Source organism: Brugia malayi (assembly GCF_000002995.4).
Source record: "Brugia malayi strain FR3 genome assembly, contig: Bm_v4_ChrX_scaffold_001, whole genome shotgun sequence".
In the NCBI taxonomy this organism is placed as follows: Eukaryota; Metazoa; Nematoda; class Chromadorea; order Rhabditida; family Onchocercidae; genus Brugia; species Brugia malayi.
This window is the reverse complement of record NW_025062479.1, coordinates 9,635,986-9,656,317: the sequence shown is the minus strand read 5'-3', so window position 1 is coordinate 9,656,317 and position 20,332 is coordinate 9,635,986. Positions and strand designations below refer to the sequence as shown.

General features: G+C 31.5%; 5 protein-coding genes across 5 annotated transcripts; 1 reads left to right on the top strand and 4 right to left on the bottom strand.

The window, feature by feature from the left end:
* Positions 1-5,956: 5,956 nt before the first annotated feature.
* On the top strand, positions 5,957-7,793 carry Bma-ubc-8 (Ubiquitin-conjugating enzyme E2 H, putative; the record flags this gene model as incomplete). Its single annotated transcript, XM_001897763.2, has 6 exons — positions 5,957-6,009; positions 6,569-6,645; positions 6,880-7,047; positions 7,179-7,307; positions 7,509-7,637; positions 7,768-7,793. The coding sequence occupies 6 exons, from the start codon at positions 5,957-5,959 to the stop codon at positions 7,791-7,793; spliced, it is 582 nt and encodes a 193-aa protein (XP_001897798.2).
* A 1,348-nt stretch (positions 7,794-9,141) lies between these two features.
* Positions 9,142-11,002, bottom strand: Bm6822 (B-cell receptor-associated protein 31-like containing protein; the record flags this gene model as incomplete). Its single annotated transcript, XM_001897764.1, has 7 exons — positions 9,142-9,171; positions 9,435-9,535; positions 9,738-9,795; positions 10,078-10,189; positions 10,377-10,527; positions 10,663-10,763; positions 10,857-11,002. 7 exons carry the CDS (start codon positions 11,000-11,002, stop codon positions 9,142-9,144), a joined length of 699 nt encoding a protein of 232 aa, XP_001897799.1.
* Positions 11,003-12,194: 1,192 nt separating this feature from the next.
* Bma-ubc-13.2 (Ubiquitin conjugating enzyme protein 13, putative) lies at positions 12,195-13,162 on the bottom strand (the record flags this gene model as incomplete). The annotated part of the gene is made up of 2 exons (XM_001897765.2): positions 12,195-12,373; positions 12,883-13,162. The coding sequence occupies 2 exons, from the start codon at positions 13,160-13,162 to the stop codon at positions 12,195-12,197; spliced, it is 459 nt and encodes a 152-aa protein (XP_001897800.1).
* A 505-nt stretch (positions 13,163-13,667) lies between these two features.
* Positions 13,668-15,003, bottom strand: Bma-manf-1 (ARMET-like protein precursor, putative; the record flags this gene model as incomplete). Its single annotated transcript, XM_001897766.2, has 5 exons — positions 13,668-13,751; positions 13,896-13,978; positions 14,188-14,329; positions 14,533-14,657; positions 14,928-15,003. The coding sequence occupies 5 exons, from the start codon at positions 15,001-15,003 to the stop codon at positions 13,668-13,670; spliced, it is 510 nt and encodes a 169-aa protein (XP_001897801.1).
* Positions 15,004-16,599: 1,596 nt separating this feature from the next.
* Positions 16,600-18,807, bottom strand: Bm5205 (Clc-4 protein., putative; the record flags this gene model as incomplete). Its single annotated transcript, XM_001897767.1, has 5 exons — positions 16,600-16,758; positions 16,939-17,030; positions 17,421-17,552; positions 18,258-18,359; positions 18,618-18,807. The coding sequence occupies 5 exons, from the start codon at positions 18,805-18,807 to the stop codon at positions 16,600-16,602; spliced, it is 675 nt and encodes a 224-aa protein (XP_001897802.1).
* Positions 18,808-20,332: the final 1,525 nt, after the last annotated feature.

The window sequence follows — 20,332 nt, the reverse complement described above, 5'->3', positions numbered from 1 at the left end:
AGGTGAAGAATTTCTGACTATCATTGGTAATTTTCAGCAATTGAAACAAGAATTGTTACTTCTTAGTTCTTCATCAATTTGCATATTTTGGAGGGTGTGAAATTTGGTCAGCATTTGATTTTCACATAAAGCTAATGCAAGCAAAGTATGGTGAAAAGAGGAAAGAGGGCTAGGCTAAAGTGCAGTGAAGTTGTGAAGTGCAGGAACCACTGATTTGTTGACCGAATAGCCATCAACTAATGCTGCCGGTAATCTTATAAACCAGTTTCTTCTATTTTAGACAAATATGCAGAAGAATGAACGATGAGGGAACATCAAGTGTACAGATATATTCAGCATTATTTCATTTGCATAAGATTGTTTACTTCTTCAAAGTTTGTTTTATCAAATCATACGATTTAGATTAATTTGGTAGGACAAGTCACTGAAAATTTAATAAAACCAGCAAATAATTGAAGATTTTCATTTGTCTTATGTTATGAGACTTATGTGAATTATAATATCCTTTAAATCAAAGTTACTGATAATTTTGATGATACCGCAAAAATTTAAGTAAAAATTTAAATTTCTTAAAAAAAACTTAAAAAAAAAAACTTAAATTTAAAAAATTTAAATTTCTTGCATTTCCTTTTATATTATATCAATTCATAAGCTGTCATTATATATAATTAATAAATTATAATCTCTACTTTTACTTAATGCAGTTATTTAAGGTTTCAACTTATTAAAATGCAAGATGAATTGTTAAGGAGCTATCATATCCTCAGTTTCTTCAATTTCCTGAATTATTCACACATGTAGTGTAATGCGTTTTGTGATATAATGACATAATCACAGGATTAACTGTAACTTCTAAGAATGATACTAATTAGTGATGATTACTTTCATTCAATAATTTAGTTTTAACTCTAAAAGTTAATTACGATGTTACTGGTGTAAAACGATTTAGGAGTGCTCAAATGTTCTTAAGATAATATTCCATTGTACATCTATTTCAGTTATCATACAAGCAACTTAAAACTACCAAAATACAATCGGAACTTCTTTCGATCAATATATTTTGCAAAATTAAAAATTAGTTTAATATTTTCTGCAGTCTCTAATTACAAAAGAATTATTATTTAAGCATGCATGTAGAGCCTATAGCTGTTACTCATTAACGAATTACAAAAAAAATTTTAGAAAAATAAAATTTCATTAAATCAGCTTCTCTGCAAATTATATTTAGCCTTCCTAAACTATTTAGGTTTTGGTATTTTTATTTATTTTGGATTTACTTAGAAATCAAGCAGATAATCGCTATTTATGGCATTTAGGATGACGAGAATAAATGATTTACCTAATGTGAAATAAACATATAAATGATGAAAGTGTTAGTAGTTATAGTGAAAGTAATGCTCTAATCGCCAAGCAATTTCCATAAACATACACTTCCATATTTGTTGAACCTTTCACTCATTAACCTCTAAATTGCATTTTAAGATTGTTAAAAAGCGTAACATTTGATACTGTTACTGTAGGCTCATATTTGTCAAATATGATGTCCCATATAAGTTGTCCAAAATATCTCATGATAACCATACGAAAATATCCTCAAGATATGAGCAAATTCAAATTTAATCCTTGTCTAAATTTAGGTAATTGTTTTAGATTATGCTTGGTTATGCTTTTAACAATATCGACTTGAATATATCAAAACATGCATTTATGATTGTACAGCAGTACATCTTTTCTTAATCTGCTGTCCTAATCTGCTTTGAAAAATCAGCAGCGCAGTTGCAAATTCTATCCTTGTTATGATCAGTAATGAGTACATAAGCAAAAAGTTTGAATATGCTATTGGATATAATCATGTATCATTTGACATCATAAAAACATTAGAAGCCAAAAACGTTATGTTTCTCTATTCTAATCCGCTCAATTGCTCAAATTATTCGAAATGATTCCAACAGTTCAAAATAATTTATCACACAATTTTAAGTAGAAACTATAACTTTTACTTAACGATATGATTATTCATACCATAAAACCTTTGCATAATTGATCAATTTCATTAGGTAATCATTTGAAATAGTAGACAAGTGTATCTATTATTTCTTCCGATTATAATTCACAAATTCTCGACACTGTTTTCATAACAAAGATAAAATTAAACATAATTCATTCTAAATTCATTTTCCTTTTACCATTTCTAGGACTTCAGTAATTCTTTAAAGTCTCATTTCATTTTAGAAATTCTCGTCATTTCATATTTTGTTGATGATAGCTTATCATTTTGTCATCAATTCACCCACTAATGCTGAACAAATAGAACTTCACTAATAATTGATCCTTTCCTTCTATTTAAAGACACAACAAAACAATTGATTCATTCGCTTCACTCTCATTAACTCCATCCATATATATATAAGTGTACTTGAGTATTTATAAATATGTTTGTAATTACTGTGTTGATTCGTAAGTCCTCGCGTTTCATCAACTCCGCCTTTCAATTCTCCAAATGCTCCAAATAGTTGTGAATGAGACTTGTTAAATAATTTCCTACCGTGAATTTCTATGATTGACGTAAGAAGTGTGGTATTTCCGTCCTTTTGCATTATAACAATAATTTTAGTCATTTCTGGACATTTTAAGACGTAGAAAAATAAAAAAAATATAGGAAGAAAGATGTTTAAAATGGGTAATCAATAATTCCGTATTTGACTATCATCGCAGAGATGTTTTGGAAATTTTGTGAATTTTACAAATACTCAACAAATGTTTTTTTTTTTTTTCCTTTCTTAATTGTTGTATGGTTTTGATCATGGTTCCATCAATTAATTAATATTTAATAATTTTAATGAGAAAAAAAGCAGTAGTTGTTGTATCAGGAAGAATCATTCATCAAATATATCATCCGGGGAAATATTCGGTCATTCAGTGAAATGATTCTCTTAAAGTTGTCACAAATCCGCATATCGCAAAGTTTCCTGAGAGATTAGTTATTAGGGTTTAAATATTCGGATGATTTATGTCCTTTGTTGTTTGATTTTTAAGACAGAATTCTTCAAAATTATTATTATTTAAGTAATTTTGATCAATTCTTCATGAGGGAAGGAAGCAACTTGTTTCAATCCTTATTTCAAGCCGAAATTCATCTAATAAGAGCTGCACACTAATCTTTTCAAAAAATGTAAAAGAATAATTAAAAAAGTTTCGATCTTTTCAAGAAGACAAAGAAAAGACGAATTTCTTTTTAGTGGAAACACAATGATCTGTTTGTAATCTCTTGAAAATTTCAAGTTTCATGAGCAGAAGAATCAAAGCAATTATGTCTAACAATATTTCACTTATGCGTATGCGTATCTGTGTGTATGTGTGTATATATATATGTGTGTGTGTGTATATGTGTGTGTGTGTATATGTGTGTGTGTCCTTTCTCGACCTTTTGACAGTATTCAAGAGCGGAGTGGGTACGCTTACTCTGTTCATTAGAAAGTCCGGTGACACCGCACAAGGAGACATTTTCCACCACTACGCAATGTCGTGATGGATGACATGCTGATGTTGAATGGAACTTGTTCCAACTATTGTCAATCGTACCAGGAAGATGCTGTGTCTTTTCCCTTGTGCACAGGTGAGAAAGCGTGAGATAGTCAATAGTCCTTCTTCTTCTATTGATGTTTCTGCACTTAAAGGTTACGAGAGAGTACGTACTACTTGCGGTTGTTTACAGCTTGTCTTCACAACAGCTGGTTAACTCGACTGATCAGGAGATTGTTGAAATTCATTGATATGTAAAGATGTAAAAGACTCTGGCTGAGAGAAATGAATTTGTGATGTTTGTTTGGTTCTCTTCGAGGTGGTACAACCCTTAAAAGCAAGCCCTGTTTGATTTCAAACGGCCACACATCAGCACAACAGGACTTCATTAGCTATGTTGTTAGCCTCATGTTGACAAGCTAGCCTCATGCCAACATTCTTCTCTTGTCAATCAAACCATTTCTTTACTACCACTTCATTCCATCTTCGTCTTTGATATTTCTTGTTAGAAGTGACTAATAAGGCTGGTATCTATGCAATTATTTTAACATTTCAGTGAGAAAGATAAAACAATTTTCAAGTTTATTGTCATAAAATTACTTTTACTGTTTGTATAACACTGTAATTATGAGATCGTTGAAATAATTCATCCATTTTGTGTCCTTTGAATAGATTTTTAGTGACATATCCAGCTCTGGAAATAATATCCGGTTTCCTGATATATATAAGTATTGCGAAGTGATCAGTTGAAAGTATACATTTATAGATAGATAAATGTATAAACAAAAGTTATGATTAGTGAAATGAGGAAGTAACCGTCGGAAAGGGAAGTTGGAATGGCATCAACCCATACAACAACAGCTACGCTAACCATTAACGCATACACACTCTACACATTAAACAGACACACACAGACTTGTACATACATACTCCATCCAGTGTTCATTGATCTCGGCGGTCACGCGTTGACGGCAATTAATTTTTGCAAGCATAGGGGACTTTTCTTTCCAACGTTGTATTGCGTGAGCATAATGAACTAGATAGGATACTGTCCAGTAATTATTCCGGATTTTGCAAGTTTGAAATCCCGACTGCAGAATATCAGTAGAGAGAGAGAGAGAGAGAGTATTCTTAAATGCACTATTGCAATAAAGAAGCCTAACGAGGAGAGAGAAGGTGGGTGGGAGAGAGAGAAGGAGAGAAAGAGTATCTGTGTTAACATCATTGATCCGGTGAATGAATGAATGAATAGATTGAATGAATGAATGAATTGAATGGATTGAATGAATGAATGAATGAATGGATGAATGAATGAATGAATGAATGAATTGAATGAATGAATGAATAGATTGAATGAATGAATGGATTGAATGAATGAATGAATTGAATGAATTGAATGAATGAATGGATGAATGAATGAATGAATGAATGAATGAATGAATGAATGAATGAATGAATGAATGAATGAATGAATGAATGAATGAATGAATGAATGAATGAATGAATGAATGAATGAATGAATGAATGAATGAATGAATGAATGAATGAATGAATGAATGAATGAATGGACGAATAAGCATTAAATATATCCAGTCAAACATGTCATATCAGCTTGGGTGGCTTAGTTTTGACTTTTGTTTTTCGCACAGAGCGCAGAAATACAAACTTCATCTCACTTTATGCTAAATTCCGGTAAAAAACTGACATACGTCTTTTTGAATACCATTAAACGGTCATATTCCGTTCAGAGATTAAGAGAGAGAATTTTAATTAACTCGTTTTTTGCCAATTCCTTCATGACTTCACTACTATATGAACTGTGTGTTAACTAATTTTCAAATACTGATTCTCAAATAATTGACATGTTATGTTTACTGAAGTTTCATTATTATTTCATTACTAACTGGTCATTCTTATAGGATAATTCTCTTTCCATCAGTAAATATGACTTTCAGTAATATCTTCCCATACAATAAAAAGGAACTGAAAAGAAATTCCAATACTTAAAATTTTTCATTCTTACACACCGCAGAAAGTTTGCACTTCATTTCCTTATTTATTTATTGATATAATCCGTAAATGTTTAGAAACTTCTGAATTTTCCTCTTGTTATTTTGTGATCTCTTTTATTGATTCATTGTTTCATTCATTTTTGTTTCATAACTAAGAAAGAAAATGTTGCACAAAACTTCGAAACATTTTCCATTTATCATATGTTAAATAAAAATTTGCAGTTACGTAACTCATTTTCATTTTCATTATTTCACTATTGCTTTCACTGTTAATTTTTTATTTCTGAGCGCTGCAGTGTACTTATTGCTTAAATTTAACAGCTGACTAAACGATTACATTAATACTAAGTGATAAATTATCGAATTATTTATGCGCAGGTTTTTCTGCTCACTCTATTTTTATTCGTCTTAACGAATCAAAAATGTCGTCTCCGAGTGCTGGCAAACGACGAATGGATACAGATGTGATAAAATTGTGAGTTTATCTCGTATACTTTTTCATATTTTTTTTTCCGCTTTATTACATTGTGTTTCGTTAACTGTAAATGGAATTATCATAACGAAGTTATTTATTTATCTAACATTATTTTATATTATTTATCTAACATTATTTTATCAGATTTTATCAGAAATTATCAGATGATGAATTCATAAGGGATAAATTATTTATGATTCTTCCACACATTATATAGGTATCGAATAAGAAATTGGCCATTGATTGATTCAAAGATAATATCCTCTAATAATAATATGTAATATACTGAATAGGTAAGTTGGAAACAACAAGAACTTTTCATATGTCATTCATAAAAATTTTAATTAGAATTAGACATGAAAGGTAAAAGAAATTAAAATTTTTTAAAATTACTAATACTATTTACAACCATAAAAATAACGAAAAATGTCTTTTTGCATTGCTTCTGTCCAGAAGTTTGTCGAAACACTTAAGTTTCATCTTCGCTAAAAATTCAAAGTAATCATACCTTATGTTGTATTGATTCTTTATCAACTTCTCTCGCATCACATCGTTTCAGGATTGAAAGTAAACATGAAGTAACAATCACAGGTGGTATTAATGAATTTGCTGTCAAATTTCATGGTCCAAAAGGGAGTAAGTCTTCATTGGAATGCATGATAGATATTAGAGTGTTTTGTACAAGTTATCAAGTTTTTCAAACGTATCAGAGTACAATGAAGTATTCAAAATAGGACATCTTACTGTGATGTATGATGGAAAGCTTACTATGGCAGCCGTTTAATTCATCCACAGATTCAGCTTGGTTTTTCAGCCATTATCGACATAACTGAAAAATTGTGTTTTTGCTTCAAATATATCCTTTTGTAGCTGCTTATGAAGGAGGAGTATGGCGTGTTCGCGTTGATTTGCCAGAAAAGTACCCCTTCAAATCGCCATCCATTGGTTTCATGAACCGCATTTATCATCCAAATATCGATGAAGCATCAGGCACTGTTTGCCTTGATGTAATTAATCAAGCCTGGACTGCTTTATACGGTAGTTATTGCTACAAAGCAGAATAACATAATAGTTCAAGTATATACAACATTCCTCTTGGTTATATCGAAGAAAAAAGCATTCATTTATTGAATGTATAAATACCAAAGGCATGTAGTTTTAACTTGCAGATCTCGCAAACATTTTCGAATCATTCTTGCCTCAGTTACTAACGTATCCTAATCCAACAGATCCGTTGAACGGTGATGCTGCTGCACTATACCTACATAAGCCTGAAGAATTTAAGAAAAAGTGCCGAGGTTCGTGGTCACAAATTATCTTGACACTAAAGTCAAGATATCGACATGTGAATATGAGGTTTTGACAAAATAATTACTTTCATGAACCTTATCTGACTGGAAGTATGTATTTTTTCAATCTCTCAACTTACTACAGAAAATTGTAGCTTTCGAAAATCAGAATTGGAAAAGTGTTTGCTTTATAAGCTCTTCCGATTACAGAATATGTGCTTAAATATGCCAGCGAAGAGGCTTTGAGGAACTGCATCAACACGGACGAAGTTAACAAGGAACCTCAAAGCTCGTCGAGCGGAGATGAATCGAGTTCCACTATATCTGATTTTACGGAAGGTACATTTTTAACCGCTAGTGCTAACATTCTCACTTTATTCGAATGGTGACAATGGAAAAACCTTATATGTAAGAATGCCATGTATCATCCTGTACTTAAGTTCCTTATGTTTTGCAAATCTGTTTACAGACGAAACACAGGGAATGGAACTGTAATTCGTCGTTGTACAGCAACATTTGTGATTGGTAAAGTTATGGCTTTTCCTGTAAATACTACAATCACTCAAGGAAATCATACCATTTTGACTGTAATTTTGAATGTTCATGTTATACATGAGTTTGCTCTAATATTCTTCATACCATACGAAGGTGATATATGGAATTATAGCTCATTCAAAAACCCTTCACGTTTCCCCCGATCCCTTTAAACCTATTTCCCATCTATTGTTTATCAGTATTTCCGCATTTAAATAACAGTCCTTGTTAGGTAATTGTGCGAAGTTGTAAATTGCTGTTGTAGTCTCATCTACTGCATGTCGAAGACTTAGGTGACTTCCATTCACATTTTCACATCCAGCTGTTTCAAATAATGAGATCGACAAAAGTAGACAAATGTAGGCAAGCTCATTCATAACATTTCTAGTTCATTTCTTCTTTCATTAACAAACCCAGTTATCCAAGCCCATGTTGAAAAAGAATGTTTGAAACGTTGAAACATGAAGTAAATTTCTGTTTTCTAGATTGTTATGCTTAATCATTCTAATTTGAATGTTTGGTAAATGATAACAATCATAAGTCTTTGCCATTTTGCGAAAATATTAATTGTCTAGCTTATGGAAAGAAGAAAGATATGCTGTGCTGTTACTGCACTTGTTTTATTGCACGCTATCTTTAATGGACAAAAATCATCCAGTGAAAAATTTATTCATGAGCTGTACTGAGTAATGTTTAGTAATAATGCTCAGCACAGCTCAAAACTTCCAACATTGGGTCGGGCTTAACGGCCACATCTTTTATGCCGTAAGAGAATATTTATAAAATATTGAAATTTATGTAAATGATAACATTTTAAAAGACGTAATACCGGAAGCAAAGATTAAATAATGGAAATGGCAAATCAACAACGGTACGTCTTAAACCAACTCAGTAAACTTCTGCCATAATTAAGGTTTACAGACCACAACGAATTCGTCTGTAAACTTGAAAATAAATGGTTAGGAATATAACCTACCATCTGAACAGTCACTGCTAAATAGCTTACATCCTACTTGCTGTAAGATGACAGCAGACAGGGAAGTATCGAAATATAAACAATGAACTGGTTCAAAAGATATGCGCACTGAACAGTTTCAAAAGCGCGTGAAAAACTACCCATGAACAACTGAATGGATAACGAAGACTGATCTTAGGCATACATTGCAGATATAATTCTAAATACAAATGCTCTTTGCTATCTACTGATAAAGATTTCAGCAAAGTTATATTAACTTAAAAGTAATCTAAAGGTAGTTTGGAAACTAATCATGCTTCATAAGTGTATATAACTGATCACGAGTACACAACATCAATCTTCTTTCTTGTCTCCACTCGCTCTCTGGAAAACGTTAAATAAGTTAGAAAGTCTGTCTTGCACAAATTTCATTCCTCGATGATTTTTACAAGGACCACTCTAAATGTGGTTACAAAAAACTGCACTGAGAAAGTTCAACGGGACAGCAAGGAAATTAGAGTTGATGGGCGGATTAAAAATATAAAATCCGTAATGTTTAAATATTAGAATTAAACAAACGCTTCCAGGTTTTCCGCTTATTTACTGTCAGAAAGGAACCAATCGTTACTGAAAGAGTGAAAACTTACCTCAGCCAGCTTAAGCAAGCCACAAACACGATCATATTCTCGTTCAAGACTCTCTGCTTGCTCCTTCATAGTGTCCCTGTCCACTTGCGCTGATTTCAGTTCTTCAAAAACAATTCAAGTATGAAGAATATAATAATCGACATTATTATTAATAGGTACGGTAAGAAAAAGAGCATGATACATTGTTACCAACCATATCTGTTCATAACCAAGACTAATAGTACTAGATATTAACATCAAGATGGAAATAAACAGTGCACCGAACTACTGGACATTCTATTACAAGAAGCACATAAGCAGTACCTCTGCCAAGCTCTTCCACTTGTCGCTCTAGTTCCTTTTCTCTTTCGCCCTCACCATACTGAAACAAATAATCTCAGCTGGTTATATTGAAATTATTCCTCTCCTCAATGAAAGAATGAAAAACGAGCGTTGAAGGTAAGAAAAGTAAGAAAGATGATTTTTTGCTACTCGAAATGGACATGCAATACAACCCACATGACATTCAAAAATTTCAGCAACTACATTAGCTAATACAACTGATATAACTATGGAATAAATGACATGTACTCATAGATCAATATACTCATAGAATCTACACAATAATGAAAACTGTCAGTTTCAACATGGAAATTATTTGTACCATATAAGATTTTGCCATTTTGGTTGCACTTTCAGCTTGCTTCATTGCAGCCTCAGCAGCAGCTTCAAGCAATGCTCCACGAGAAAGAAGTGCAACTAACCGCTTAATAATTCTAAAAAAAAAAGAAAAATTTTCAAAAACAGAACAGTATAAGTTAAGTATTAACTATTTCTGCACAGCAAGCAGCCAATTTAAACCTAAAAGCAAATTGCAACAGTAAAATCTACTAGTACTTCCAAAAAGTTTCGAAAAAAAATTTTCCCGTAGGCTTTCAAATAAAATTTTCAAAGTAAACAAACAGGAAGAGCAAGAGTGCAAATCCAGAAATGTAAAGATTTCGCTGCGCGCGAAAAAGCCGCATGTGAACAACATTTTCTGAATCTGCAGTATGACGAATTGAACCCTCTATTGCTACTTCATTCGCGTATTTTCGGACTTCTCGAATAGCATCTAAAACAATTTTTCATTTATAAAAAATAAAGTCAGTGAAAAGAATTATTCATAAGAAAGCACCTAACCTTCTTGAAAAACAATATAAACCTAATCTGTCCGAAGAATTTGAGAAGAATGAAAAGAAAACCCAACCTGCAAAGAGAAGCAAAAGGATACAGAGAGCAGAAATAAAATAAACGGTTGCGTGTTTTTCGAACGTATTCACGACGCGACTTTTGAAAAATTTACTCCATCTGTAAAAAAATGAACTGGCAAGAATGCTGGTCAATGCGACATTATCTCAGAAAATATTCGATAACCAAGAAATCCTTTTTGAAATGACTCACAGTGTTGGACGAATCCAAGGCAAAAGTAGCAGCAGTACGACCGCTATTTCCAGATATAAAATCAATGCCACAACAAACCACTGAAGCGTCATTTTTCTGAAAACCAAACAACCATTTGCCAATACAAACACACAAAACAAAGCCATCCATTTTTCTCAAAAATAATCTAATAATGTTAAACTAACAGATAGAGAAAACACGCTGCAGTCAACAGCTTCGTAAAGCAGCCTATCAATTATCTTACTCAGAATCAGAAAAATATGAATGGTCATGCAGTATGAACATGGTGACCTTAAAACATCTCATCATCAAGAACAGAATTTTTTATGGAAAAGTAGAAATACATAGAGAGAGCACAAAGATGGAGTAAAAAACTTTAAGACTGAAAAAGGGAATAAGATGGTTGAGATATACATATGAAAACAGAAAAATCAGAGACATATTAATCAAACATAATCGCTATTACATAAACCAATAAGACAGAGGATGAAAAGAACAAAAAATGTACAAATCGACTGGTGATTTAGTGTGCTACAACTCACATTCCTTATTTTTTAATGATGAGTCGGATTGTACGGAAAAGGCACTCTATGATAAACAAGATATCACTTGCGACTGAACCCTAAAATCAATTGATTCCACTTACAATGTGAAAGCTTATGTATATGGAACTTAAATCGAACTTAAAAAGAAAGCTTACTGAACCAAGAATGTCTACTCATCCAGACATTCTAGACCAAAAAGAGTATACAGTGTCATAGCAGTACTTTATTATCACATCCTAAAAATAGTGACAGATCCTATAATTTCTGTGATTCCTAATAAATTTTCGTTTTCAGTGCAGTTAATACTGTCTTATTCACAAAAAATCTCTATATAAATTTCCCTATAAGTATCTCAATTTATCAAACGTAACAGTTAAAAAATATTACAAGTAACACAGCCAATCAGAAGTTCACTTTATAATTACGGACTTCGAAACAAACCGATTAAGAATGACAAGTACCACTTAAACACATCAGTTCTTGAAATATCAGGAAAATGGACCACATGGAAATGTTTTGCAACTGCCGCTGGTAAAGCATATTATGCAAATAATACAAACATCAACTATCATGTTAAAGACGCGGTTATTTAGAGACTGATACTTGGAAATGAAATCAATTTTGATGCACCAAATGACGGAGTTTAATCACACCAGACGACAAACTCATATAAATTCTATCTTTTCAGTGAGATATTGAATCAAAAGTTTTATTTTATCTGACAAATAAAAGAGACTCAAAAACTTTATGATCCAGTGGAAATGGTATCAACTGTCATCCAAACATAAATCTGCTACTGTCCATTTGCATGGATACGAGTCCATTCCTGCGCTATACGAATTGCATCACTTTCATTACTTTTCCATTGCTCTGCAACATCTGTTGCTAACGGGTCGTCTGGATTCGGAGCTGAGAGTAAGGCCTGAATTGATAATAACACTGTACGGATTTGGAGCGCCGGAGACCATTTATCTGAAAAAAATATAGTAAAAATTTTCGACCGTGAACGTGAGCAATAGCACTGCTCTCTAGACGAAGCAGGTTATATCATTCAATTATTGTCTCTTCCTCTGGAGAAAAAAAAAAAGACTGAAACTGAAAAAACCTTTTTCTTTTAACAACATAAGTGTAACGAAATGAGATGGAATTTGGATGTAAATCCTGAAAAAGGTTAACGACACTACAGCTGAACTACCACTTCTTGATTCACTAACTATCTAAACATTTCAACAGGTCCATCTAGCAAAATCCCTCGTCAACTGTCTTTATTCTCATTCGTTCAGTTTTTTTTTTTTTTATAAGTCAACAAAGTAATCATTTTGTTTATTTCTATTTATAATCAGTAGTAAGTACTTGTCGATTACTGTGCACTTTTTCTTGTAACTGCAATGACGATAATAAAAAGTAGAAATGGTTTGGTATATGATAACGTATACTCCAGTTCTCCCAAAACCTAACATGTATTTCATATAAATACAAACCTTTGAGGATATCAAGGCATATTCGTCCCAATTTATCGATATTCGGATGATATATTTTGGTCATAAAACGGACTTTTGGAGCTGCCATTGGATATTCTTCAGGTAGAAAGAGTTCTAACTTAAATACTCCGCCAGCAAATGGGCTACCTTCTGGTCCTGCGATAATTACATGGAAATAACGTGCATTGTTGTCATCCGGTACAGCCGAAATCCCAGGAACAGGATCTGCTATTAGACGTTGCGTCTCTTTTGCAATACGTCGCGGTAACGCTCCTGCCATAATCTATCCCAAACAACAGTGAAACAGCAACCCTGAAATCACAGGTGTCTTTTACACTGGAAACTATTATGCACTTCTGCAATCGAAACGTGTTTTCATTTCTACATGTTTCACAGTCTACAAAACAGATAAGGCCATATCTGACCATCCTTTAATCTAAGTGGTAAAGAAACTCTGTCACAAAACATTCAAATTTGGGTAAAAACTAGTCTCAACCAAACATTCAATCAATTCACTTCATATAACACTTCCCAGTAACTATTAATATTATCTGAAAATTGGCAACTCCTATTCGTTAACGCTATCCAGATCTTAAAACTATTCTCGATATGTCAGAACATAGCATGAACGACTATATAACATATTTTAAGAAAGATAGGAAAGTGGAAAAACCAAAAGGAAATAGGACAAACATTAAGACTACTTTATTTTATCAATAACAAAAACAATGAAGACAACAACAGATTTTATCTGAAAATAAATTAAAGTCAATTCTGAAAAAATATCACAGTTCACTCTTCACATATTTTGACTTCAATTCTACAATCTTAGCTATGTATTCCGATTTTTCGGTGCATCCCTTGCAATCCTGAAATTCTGAAGAAATTACGAATATGAACAACCTTTTATAATGTTGCAAACCTACTGAAAATAAAGCATTGCTGACTTCCAGAACTTCCCAGAAGAGATAATACTCCTCAAAGAAAGAGCAAGTGAAAAAAGTCGAACGTACCTCGTCCCAATCCTCAAGAATTTTCTTCAGTTCTTTAACTCTTAGTTTCTTAAGATCCACCGTTTCCCAATCAATATCCTTGTCTAGAAAACATATAAAAATAATTTATCCTATAGTTGTGGCTGTCGCACAAATCTTGTAACATCGGGAAATAAACATCTTACAAATAGTGTAGAACTAACCGGTTCAAAATTCTCCTCTCGTACCCAACTTTTCCTTTTTCAAAGAAGAAAAATCTATGACAAATAATACTTATCTTTTTCATTTCACTTGAAAAATGCGAGAAAGCTACCGAATTTCAATTCGCATATCTGTGAATCCATTGTACGCAACTTTTCGCAAACTTTTTCCACTGGCATAGACCAAGATAATGGCTTCACTACATCATTCATAATAGAAGTAGCGGATTCAGGCAAAGCACCAACATAAAAACACTGAAAAGACCTGATATAAGTAGTCGAGTTTCAAAATTAGAATTTTCCATCCAAACCTAATGTAAATATTCCAGATCTAAAGAATTCATTTCATACAAGCACCTGGTCAACAATTTACGGGTTTCTCGGTAAGAAAATCCAACTATGCGATAAATCCACGTAATGTAACGTTTTAATTAAAACACGAAACAAATAAAACGGACAAATTTGTTCTCTTTCCCTTTTATTCCACCACAGTGTTCTCTCAGTGCTTCATCGATTCTGCCTGCATCATTACGATCACTCACTGTCATACTGTTCATCACATCACGTAAAACTTTCTCACATACTGCAAAAAAATTTCATACTTTCTATCAAAATTAGGAAGTTTAGATGTGTTTCACAAAAGTAACTTCTAAAGCATGTCGAGTAGAGTTAAAATTAAATTATTTTCTCATATTCCAAATTCCTAAATCACAATTATGCCGAATCAAAGAGCCCGTTACCAACATTCAATACTATATGGTATCATTTTTTATTTCCTTTTACGCAATTATAAGCAACAGAAATCAACCCATGATTTATTTGTAAATTTGTGTCATCACTAATGGTATCAAACCTTCACATGATTCTTGTCGTTTAGCATACAAAAGATATGGCAGGAATAGGGGAACGAGTAAGTTAGCGAACCACATCTTTTGCCTGAAAATATCAAATCTGTTACACCCAAATATATACATGCAAATTTCAACTTACATGTTCTTACGTGGAATTTGAATTAGCACACATGAAATACTTATGACAACTACTACCAACCAACAAAAAAACAAACAAATATTCACAACTTTCTTTTGAAACTAGTTTCTGAAGAATGTGTGGCTTAAACAAACCCATCCCGACAAGCAGACCTTATATGCAATTTCCTCATCCCAGTGCCAATAATATTATGATTGACTATGCCGGTAACTGCTATGCCTTATTTTTTTTCCTCAGCTTTTCCTTTTTTCATTTTTTTTCTCTTTGAAGGAAACTTATCAATCATTCAATTTCGAACTATACAAAACTATTAATGTTATGTAAATTGTTTTAGCAATTATTCATACTAAACGAGAAATAACATTGAACAAATCAAATTTTTGTTCTGATTAAATCTTTAAGTATTTTATTGTTTCGAAGTAATTTAAATGATGCTAAAAATACTCATTTGATACTTTTATTACACATATTCATATTAGTATTGTTAAATTTCAGACAACATTATATCTGCGTCTTTCATCATGGAAATTCACAAATATAAGGTCTCATTAATTATTTCTTTGATAATAGAATGTATTCAGTGAATAATTTTTCATGCTTATATATATATATATATATCGAAATGTTTATCCGTTATCTGTAATATATTATACACATAATATACAACATATATTGTAACAAATAAGGAATAGTTACATATCGAAACTTTTCAGAATAAAAAATGTGCGAATTAAAGCAAAAACGTATCATATCAGCTATTATAAGGTTAAAAGATTTAGCTGATTGCATCTTTTAATGAGCAATTACTTCGTTTTTGTTATTATGGATAACTGATGCTTTGGATGTAACGAGACAAGATATGGTACTATATGGTACAATTAGATGATCATGATAAAATGAATTTTATCATTAGTTGTTCGAGAGTGATTATATTAATGATGAAAATCACTCTTGACAAAGGTCAATTAATATTCCATTGTTGGCAGTAAAACGGATGTATTTTGAGAAATAATTTTATAGGATAACATTTTATTAACGAAAGCATTTAGTGGAAATGATTTATCATATTGATAAAACATTTCAATTATTTCGTAGGATTTGAATTGTCATAAAACAATATGAGTTTTGCTAGAAACAACAGAAATTTATTACAAATTTTAGATATTTTTGTCAGAAAATCTGCTGGAAGATTGCTTATAAAATTATGAAGTGAAAAATAAATACATTCAAAAGAAAAAGGAAAGCATATAAACTTTTAAAAATGGAGTTGCAAATTTTGAATATGTCAAATTAATGAAACAATGATTTTCAGGAGAGAAATTTTAATTACTAAGGATGGTAATTATCAAGCTGATAATTAGGGTTCTCAAGACTTTAAAACTTTTAACAATATATTGTTTACACTGCTAATTTAACTCGACATTTGTACAACTCAATCATCATACTTAATACTTCTTGTCATAGCACATGGAATGAAGTGAAAAGATAACCAATAAGCATTTATTTGACTGTAGACCGGAATTCCAATTCACTTTTTACACGGCACTATTAATTAATGGGTATGTTTTTGGTGGCTGTCGACGATTCCGCTCATGTAAAAATACCATCACCGTACAAAATACTGAACAAAGGAATGCTGCTAGAAAAGTGACACACGAAGAAAGCGCCAAATAGAATGAATAACCACACCTTTGCTGTAATTTAAGAAATTTTATATAAAATTTCTTTATATAAAATTACACGGTAGAGGTAGAGGAATATCATACAAACAGTTTTACAACCATAAACTATTGAGCGCACTTGCATAAGATGTAATAAATTTTTGTGTATCAAAAAAAATTTTTTTTTTGTAGAAATTAATTTCATAGACAAACCTCATATGTTCGAGTAATACCTTGCACAAATCGAATTTCAACTTTGTGTGAATTAATAAAGAATACAACTATGGCAACACTTGACAAGATTGCTAAAACGTGAATATGGAAGAATAAAATGGATTTAAATCTTGGGAAAACTGCAATCGTATGATAGCTGATACAAACATTACCGTTAAACCGTCAAACTATTTCATTCAATTAACTTACATATCAGATTATTGCTTAGAAATTCTCAAATTCGGAAAAGTAAAACTACTACCACATTCAATACGCCAAAATATGAACATTCCGAAAAAGGTCCATGGTCAATCGTCATATTATTGCCTTTTCGTTAATCTATGTGTTAGATTGTTTAGGAAGTAGAAAGTTTAAATTTCAATCAGCAAACAAGCAATAGGGTGTATTTTAGCATGTAGGTAGCTTGTAATTTTTAGTATTATACAGTCATATATCAACGTAATAGTTGAGAAATAACTTACTTGCAATTAATGATAAGGTACATGAAACAAGGGCTGCAATACGAAAGTATAATGCGCACATTAGAAAGCAACATAAAGTAAGAGCTGTTAACATCGCCAGAAGCAATAAACATAGAACAGCTTTATGCCAATCTATAATTTGTCGTTAAAAAAAAAAAAAAAAAACAATGTTGGAAAATATTTATTTGATCTAAGTTTTAGCATCTTAACATCGTTTATAGCAATTATAATCCTATAAACATTCTGAAAGTAATTATTAATTACTTTGTCTTTTCCTTTTTTTGAAGATGGATGATTTTCTATAATATGTCATGAATATATTTTTTGAACGAATCATTCTGAAAACTGAATGGATTTATTATTTTAGAAGGTATGTCGCTTGTTCCTTCCTGAATAATTATTTATCTTTATCTTTCCTAATTTATAGAGCATTTTTTTTCTTTTTTGTCCAAATTTAATGAAATTGATGTACTTCAGTATGTCAAGGAATTCTTAAATTCTTTGTTATGATCATAGCAGACGACTGTAAATATTCACTCAGTTTTCACAACTATAATTTTTTATAATAAATTTTAATTACTACAACTTTAATTGCTGTAATTTACGAAGTAAAATTTAATAAAATGTTAGATTTTTTCACCAAATAACAACATATCATATGATAATTTAACTTACTCAGAAAATACCACTTTAATCCATTTGCTATACCAATTTAAAATGTTTGTATTTTAAGAAATACAATATGATGTTCATTTATAGCTATGCTTATCGAGCAAATTACTAGATTTAATTCCATCTAACTAGAGCTAATTAATAGAATCAATTTTAAAAGCTTACTGTGAAACTTATGTTGCTCTTCATTATCTTCATCATTTTGTAAATCATTCTTCTCAGCACTTTCAAATTTATATGTACAATGAAGACTTCTTTCAGATGTACCTGTAAATTAAGACTTTAAAGTAAAGAACTGATATATCTGATAGCTTTTCATTTTTTTTTATTCTTCCAGACTGTTACAAATAAAATTCTGTTCAATTAGATGCTGCTTCCCAAGGATACAATCCTCTTGACCTTAACATTAGTCTTTAATAAAATCAATAAATTCAACTATAAACAAAGGGGAAAAAAATCCACCGAAGAAATCTTATTTAGTTAAAGGAATTAATCAAGTTTAGATAATACTACAAATGCGCCAACCTTGTACATGCTTCTTCCCGAGGATACAATCCATCCAGAGGCCATGCTGATGTTCGGTGTGAAATTCCGTAATTGTCACTATTTGCCATTGTGGTGTTAGCAGGGCAATTGAAGAAGTTAATACAGATATTACGGTAAACAAATAAGATAATATAAGTGCAGAAATACGGCACAGTACAATAATGTTCATAACTTGTTAGGTTTGTGTATCTCTCATATCTTCCATTCTTTTTTAATTTATCCTATGAATGATACTTCATAGGTTCATTATTTCAAGATATAAGTAATTCTTCTGCTATCTCACATCAATCAAATCAAGCAGTGTTATCCTTAGACGATAATATGACCGTACTCGAGGAAACGTTTCAGCAAAACTGTTTTATTTAATCCATTCATTTATTTCATTGGTTGGAATGTTCATCATTCACAATCATTTAAATTCACTGCTAATGAACATATGGAAAACACTTTTCTGACTCATTTGGATCTCATAAATCATTTCCAAATAAATCCTTTTCAAAATGAAGAAGTTCCCAAATCACGGAGAACATTATTCTTTTATAACTCTCCAAAATGAAAAATTCGACAAACGCCTTTGAACAAATATTTCAAAAATACAAAGATTTATTCTGATTTTAAAACAAGATATCATTTTTTACTTTTTTTCATCTTTCTACGATCGATGTATTTGCCGAAAAATTTATCATTGAGTCATAATGGCTGCAAAATTATTAATAATAAGCTAAATGTTATAGAAATTAATTTTTTTTTTTTATTTTTCAAACAATGAAATCTTCGTTAAATCCCTTCCCACTCTAGTTAACACTAACAATCCTGATCTCTGCCCATCACTTAACTAAATTAAATTCACAACGCAGATTTTCTACTTATCTTTAGCTTTATTGGAAGTGAAGCTATATGCTAGGATTATTCATACATATCTTTATATTAATTAAAATAGTAGGAATATTACAATTATTTTTTAAATTGGAAAAATTCAAAAAGAAAAAAAGAGTTAAATTTAATCATTCTCTAACGACATAATTGAGTTAGACAATTGAGCACTTCAGACATCGTAATTATTCATTTATTCATGTGCTAAAGAGCAAATTAATTTATTATAGTAAAAAAAAAAAAGAAATGGCTACATTTAATAGAATGATTAGGAAATAAAGCGTTGGGCAAGAAGATGAAAGGAAACTAAATTGAGCTTTTTCTTGGAAAAGTTGCAGCAAAAGACAACGAGAGATAAGAGGATCGAGAAGTTCCGAGCAGCTGATTGCTATGTTCTTTCAGGAGCGCACTTTAACGGCAGGCTGTCCAACTGCTTCTGTAATAACAAAGCAAAGCAAAACGTTTAAGCATGCTCACAAAGCCTCATCCCGATTCACTCCCGATTCTCGATTCAGCAACACTCGACTAATATATACACATCCTTTATGCAAACTCGCTCCTCCTTACGCTATTCTACACATTGTTATTCTAACAAAATAAGCAAACGTTTAGCGCGGTGTAAGCTATCTCAATTGTTTTAAATTTCAACACACACACACACAAATCACACGCAAATAACGTTCACGCATGAACTCGTCCAATTATTAAAAACGAAATCATTTCACTTCTATTTATTGTTAGGAAAAAAAGACAAATAAGCGAAAGGTAATTCCGAAGATCTTACTACATCTTCCGGAAAATTATTAGTACAGTTTATCTGC